The 6939-nt window shown below is 44.4% G+C and overlaps 1 protein-coding gene across 1 annotated transcript; it reads left to right on the forward strand.

The window, feature by feature from the left end:
- The first annotated feature begins 1211 nt into the window (after positions 1–1211).
- LOC101039923 (olfactory receptor 6V1-like) lies at positions 1212–3976 on the forward strand. The gene is given in 2 exon segments (XM_010340408.3): positions 1212–2919; positions 2921–3976. Coding segments are annotated over 2 exon segments (1011 nt in total). The 5' UTR covers positions 1212–2517; the 3' UTR covers positions 3530–3976.
- The last annotated feature ends 2963 nt before the right edge of the window (positions 3977–6939 follow it).

Below are 6939 nucleotides of genomic sequence, written 5' to 3' on the forward strand. Positions count from 1 at the left end.
GGCTGGGTCTCAAACTCCTGGCCTCAGGCAGTTCTCCTGCATCTGCCTCCCAAAGTGCTGGGATTACAGGTGTAAGCCACTGCACCTGGCCTGTTTAACCAAAATGTAATGAGTAGTTACACTGTGTAAGGCATGTGGCTTGGTATTCTGAGGATTATAAAGATGAAAAACAAGCTCTGACACTAGAGACTAGGAGTCCAGGATTTGGAATCTGACTGGTACACAATTATAATGCAAGGCAGATCATGTTAACTTTTCTGATTGGAAACTCCAGGCAGGATGACTTCACATCTGCATAGGGGATGAAGCATTATAAAGGAGGGGACATTTGAGATAGTCCCTGGTGGGTGATGAAGAATTTGCCAGGCAAAGATAGCAGAACAAAGTATTCTAAGCACAGGAATAAAAACGGAAGGGTTTGAAGGCAAAGTGGAATTAACTTATGAAGAATAGCAAGGTTTCAGTTTGGTGGTAGCACAAAGTATGTGACCAGGAGGTGAGAGGGTGAAGGTTTGAGGGTAGTGAATGAGCCTAGTCATGCAGGGCAGAAATTGCCAGGGAGAATTTGTGCTTGGTTTGACTGACAAGGGAAGAGATTGTTGTTAATATTTTTTATCACTAAAATAATATATAAAGAGAATTCAAATTTAAATGTACAGAATTTGGAAATAAATATGTATGTATAGAAGAACAAAGGGTACAAGGTTTCAGTTGGGTGGGAAGAATAAGTTCTAGCAATCTAATGTTCAGCTTGGGGATTACAGGTAGTGATACTGTGTTACATACTTGACATTTGCTAAAAGGGTCGACCTTAGGTCATCTCAGTACACATGAAAAATGGTAACTATATGAAGAGACAGATATAATCATTGGCTTGACTATAGCAATAAGTTTACTAAGTATATTTATATCCAAACCTCATGCTATGTACACTTGATATGGTTTGGCTGTGTCCCTACCCAAAATCTCATTTTGAGTTGTACTTCCCATAATCCCCACATCTTGTGGGAGTGACCCTGTGGGAGGTAATTGAATCATGGAGGTGGTTATGAGTGCTTATGAGATCTGATAGGTTTATAAGGGGCTTTTTCTCTCCTTTGCTCCACAGTTCTCCTTGCTGCTGCCATGTGAAGAAGAACATGTTTGCTTCACCTTCCGTCATGATCATACGTTTGCTGAGGCCTCTCAGCCATGCTGAACTGTAAGTCAATTAAACCTATTTTCTTTATAAATTATACAGTCTTGGGTGGGCCGTTATAGCACTGTGAGAACAGACTAATGTAACACATTAAATATATGTAATTTCAATATAAGATGTTTAAAAAGTAAATTCCTATAACCCACACCCAGATATAGCCATTGTTAATATTTTAAAATGCATCCTTTTACTCTTTTTCTGGATGAAGATATACGGTTGGCTAGTTTGATTGATTTTGAAAGTAATTGTAAATGAAATCCCATTGTGACAGATTATTAAAAACAATAATCGACACAATAACTTAGGAAAATAAAATATAATAGTATGGTGCATGGATAGGTTGGTGATTGAGCAATCTACCAATAAAAAGAAAAACATTAAGAATGTTGTTTCAGTGGTTGAGAGGAAACAGATCCTGTAACTAGGGTGATGGCTATGGATAAACAAAGGAGGACTAGATGCTTCCAGGTTCCAGCCCAGATGACTGGGAAATTGGGAGTCATGAACATGGTCTTTGCAGGAGGGGAGGACTATGTGTGTCTCTTCAGACGTGTTGAATGGGTGGTGGTGGTCAATCTGGTGGCTAGAGATGTGGGCTGGGACTCAGAGGAGGACAAAATCCAGATTTGAAATTCATTTACATTTTAAAGATTGCTTTGGTTAAAGAAGGTGAGATTTCTGAAGGAGAAAATAGAGATTTTTTTTTTAATATAAGAAATGTGGGGACATCCATGTTTAGAAAACAGCAGAAGACAGGGAGCTAGAGGAGACAGACAAGGGAAACCAGGTTGGTAGGAGAAATTCAAGAGTGCAGGGTCCTTGCAGTCAAGGGTGGGCATGAATTCAAAAATGGGTTATCTGTAGCCTGAAATGTTATAGAGAAGAAAAAGAGGATGAGGATTGGGCAAAAAAGATGGAAGGAAGTAATGTGTAAGGTATCTAGCACATTGTCTGGCACAGGGAAAGAACAGTAAATATCAGTTATTATTTGAGCAACAGACCATTAGATTTGGCAGTTAGGAACTGTTTACCACTTCACCCTCAGACCCAGCCAAATGTCTTGCACAGAGCTGGAGCTTATTAAGTGTGTTGTATAATATACTCAGTGAATAGACTACAGAAGAGGAAGAGTTTAAGAGTAGTGCTAACGTAGAGGTGGCCAAGTCATAAATCTACTCATCCCAGCCAGTAATCCATTCCTCGCCCCAGGGAAACTCCTTCCCTTTGAGAATGTGTCTTCTGGGGTCAACTGTGCACACAGGCTAGTGTGCTTGGGGAGCCAGGCCAGCACTGTGGGGACCTGATCCATAGAGAGGTTGATGCCAATCTCCTACTATTTCCCAACTCCTCGCAGGTGTCACATAGAATGGGCATCAAGTACAATGGGTAACTACAGCATTATCAGGGAGTGTGAGCTCCTGGGATTTTCTCATCTCCATGAGTTCCAGGTTCTGCTGTTTGCTGTGATCCTGTTGATATATGTGCTGACACTGCTGGGCAACCTGGCCATCATCAGCCTCACTTTCCTTGACTTCCGCCTTCAGTCACCTATGTACTTCTTCCTCTGCAACTTCTCCCTCATGGAGATGCTGGTCACCGCCACTGTATTACCTACGATGCTGGCAGACCTGCTATCCACTCACAGGACCATGTCCCTGGTCGAATGCCTAACCCAGTCTTTCTTTTACTTCTCCCTGGACTCCACCAACTTCCTGATCCTCAACTGTCATGGCCTTTGATTGCTACGTGGCCATCTGCCGCCCCCTGCACTACCCAACCATCATAAGCGGTCCAGTGTGTGTGAAGCTGGTGGTGGCCTGTTGGATGTTCTGGTTCCTCTCCATTGTCTCTCACACACTGCAGAAAACACGGCTCTGGTTCTGTGGCCCTAATGTCATTGACCACTACTTCTGTGACTCTGCCCTACTACTCAAGCTTGCCGGCTCTGACACCCGCCCCACTGAGTGCATGGACCTCTTCCTGTCCCTGATCTTTGTGATGACCACCATGCTGCTCATCATTCTCTCCTACATCCCCATTGTGCCTGCTGTGCTGCACATCCCCTCCTCCTCTGGGCACCAGAAAGCCTTCTCCACCTGTGCCTCTCACCTCACAGTGGTGGTTCTGGGCTATGGCAGTGCCATCTTCATCTATGTGAGGCCAGGCAAGGGCCACTCCGCACACCTCAACAAGGTGGTGGCCCTGGTGACTGCAGTGGTAACCCCTTTCCTTAACCCCTTTGTCTTCACCTTCCGGAATGAGAAAGTCAAGGAGGTCATGGAGGATGTGACCAAAAGGATCTTCCTTAGAGACCCAGCAGCCTGGAGGTGAGAGGGTGAGCTCTTAACAGGGCTGGAGAGCACCTGGCAAGTCACGAGGAGTAGACTTGCCACAGGTGGGCACCCACATGCTTAGGCTGGAGCTCCTCAATCTCTTTTTTCTCAGTCTCTCCTGCTCCCTCATCTTCAGGCAAGCTTCTTCTCCTGCACTGCAGAGAACTAATGGACACACACTGTTAGAATGTCTCAAAGGCAAGTTTCTGTGCACCTGAGATAAAGAACAGATAGGGAATGCGGAGTAAGTACAATAGGATGATATTAATTAAAAGAGATAATCCAAATAAGGCTCTTAGTGCAGGGTCTGGTACTGTAGTAGGAGCTCAGTAAATTTAGCTATTATTAAAATGTCCTATTAAAACCTCTCTTTCTCAGATCTGTGGTTTTGCTTGCATTCTTTTAAGTTGCTTTGTGTTTGACTTTTATTTTGGGTATGTTTCCTTTCCAGGACCTGGTTTCAAGGTCTAGGATAGGGTTCTGAAAATGGGAGGTGCTCTAAGAAGAACAGAGAGGCCTGGCACCCCAACACAGGAGGAGTCATGTGCCTCTGTTGGTTCCCCTCTCTTGGACTGACTGCTCCTGGATGGAAGCACCCCTCACACCCAGGCTGCCCACTTCTTCCATCTGGCCCAAAAGCCTTTTGCCTTTCAACAGAAATGGCTCTCTGGGAGTCATTCCTCCAACCCTCTTATAGGAAGTCATGAAGGACTTAACTTTTTTTTCATGCACTTGAGAGCAGCAGAAGGTTGAGCTGCATCTGCACTCTCAGACTTGCTACCTTCCCCTTCTCATGGGCCACTCTGTCCCTTCTGCTGCAGAACCTTAGATCCAAGTTCCAGAAGGAGGACCAGCTGCCCAGACCTTCTGAGGTTGGGTTTCCTGAGAGGAGCCTGGCCAGATTACCAGGATGGTAGAAGCAAAGATGGTAGAAGTCAGACGAGAAGGAGTAAATGGAGTGGGACTGGTATTGTGGGTCATGGGGTGGGAAGGCTGATAAAAGAGGCATTCCTTGGAAATCTGCGTATGGCGTGGAAAGTCATGGGAAGATGGTGGGGGCAGGAAGAGCTCCAGGTCTGGATTCTTATACTAGACTGAGTCTCAACTAGGCTGGGCTAGAATTAGCAAAGCGGGACAAAGAGTAGATGCAAACTTCCTCTCACTTCTGAAGCTGGCTCCGTCCACAGATCCCTAGAGGAGAAGCCCTGCTCATAACTTGCAGTGTGAAGTCTCAGTGTGGGAGCCACTCTCTAGGGCCAAGACTATAAAGAATGGTTGGAGGGGAAGCCTTCCAGGACACAGAGCCTGGAGGCAACACTGTCCTACTGTCTCTGCCATTTAGCTTGATTTCTAATGTAGCTTTTTTTTTTTTTTTTTTTTTTTCCAACTACCACAGTATGTGTTTGCATTTGTGGGCCTCGCCAAAAGTGGGCAGATACTTCTGATTCTGCTGTAAAGGCCAGTAGGGAAAAGTTTTACATCCAAGAACTTTGTCTCTTTCACTTCTCAAGAGACTAATTACTTGTCCTCCTTGAAAACTTCCTGAAAAACTGAAGAGCTAAGTGGGAAGTAATTATCTCCTTCTGAGATGCAGATACTTTTCCTTGGCTTCTTCTCCTACAATAATCAGCACAGGAGTCACTCAGTGTCCTCCCCGGGGACTCCTTCCTGCTACTTTCTCATCTCTGCACATTCCCCTCTTAAAAAACTAAAAATAATCAATATCCTGTAGCAGGCTATTGCCTGTTTTTCATAGCATTTCCTTGGAAGCGGGGTCTCTGGTCAGTTTTGGGGAATGTATGACTCACTTTGGGCCTTCACAGCCATCACCCCATGGAATCCAGCATCACGCAGCCTGACTGGCCCCACAGCCTTGCCTGTGATTTCTTTGCTCTTCAAAGTGTGCTTCTCGAGGCTGGGCACAGTGGCTCACACCTGTAATCCTAGCACTTTGGGAGGCCAGCTTGGGTGGATCATGAGGTCAGACGATTGAGACCATCTTGGCCAGTGTGGTGAAACCTCATCTCTACTAAAAATATAAAAAGATTAGCCAGGCATGGTGGCAGGTGCCTGTAATCCCAGCCACTCAGGTGGCTGAGGCAGGAGAATCTCTGGAACCTGGGAGGCGGAGGTTGCAGTGAGCCGAGATTGTGTCACTGTACTCCAGCCTGGGCAACAGAGAGAGACTGTCTCAAAACAAACAAACAAACAAAACCCAAAGTGTCCTCCTTGAAACAGCACTAGCATCTCCTGGGAGCTTATTGGAAATGAAAAATCTCAGGCTGAGACCTCCTAAATCAGAATCTGCATTTATGCAGGATACCCAGGTGATTCCTGTGCACATTAATATCTGAGTAACGCTGATCTAGACAATATGCTGGTAGAATTTTCAAACAGGAAATTGTCTAATAAAGCCCTTGTTCCAATCTCAACAATGTGAAGGTCATTGGAAGAGGGAATCTGGGGACACATCTGCTATTACTGGAGGCATTTTTCCTTAGTGACTTTTATCCCAGGTCCCATTTCTGGAGACAGTAACTGGGATAAAGACCCTGAAGATTCTCATCCTAGTCTGACTTTAAACTTCTTGAGTGACTCTATCAAGTGGCCCAGCCTCTGGCTCGCTGTTAGAATTCCACGTGGGTGTGACCTAGAGATGTCTAGATATATTGGTTCCAGACATTTGCTATATATCAAATCTTCGCGGAATCAATTGTGAGAAATAAAATACATTTTTTTTTCCTTCTTTCCAACTTTTATTTTGGTTTCAAGGGGTACATGTGCAAGTTTGTTGTATGGATAAATTGCATGTTGCTGGAGTTTCATGTACAGATAACTTTGTCTCCCAAGTAATCAGCATAATACCTGATAGACAGTTTTTCAATCCTCACCCTCCTCCCTCCCTCCACCCTCAAGTAGGTCCCAGTGTCTACAATGCCCTTCTTTGTGTCCGTGTATACTCAACGTTTAGCTCCCATTTACAAGAGAAGATATGGTATTTGGTTTTCTGTTTCTGTCTTAATTTGCTTACGATAATGGCTTCCAGCTCCATGTGAGTTGCTGCAAATGACATGACTTTTCTCTTTTTTATGGCTGCATAGTATTCTATGGAGTATATGTACCACATTTTCTTTGTGCAGTCTACCATTGATGGGCATCTAGGTTGCTTCTGTCTTTGATATTGAAACACAACCTTTAAAAGTGACATTGAATCTATACTTGCTTTCTGTCAGTATGTGTTTCTTTCAAGTGATGGAGACTAAATGTGCATTACTGTGAGGAAGGGGTTACCAGAATTGCTGCCATTACAAGTCTACAAACTTGTAGAAACATGACAGATATGTACTCCTTAAGGGTTTAGAGGAGGCAAAACTGAGCAACTTCAGATCCTGGAGATTCCGATTTTGA

Source organism: Saimiri boliviensis, chromosome 10 (genome assembly GCF_048565385.1).
Source record: "Saimiri boliviensis isolate mSaiBol1 chromosome 10, mSaiBol1.pri, whole genome shotgun sequence".
NCBI classification, from domain to species: domain Eukaryota; kingdom Metazoa; phylum Chordata; class Mammalia; order Primates; family Cebidae; genus Saimiri; species Saimiri boliviensis.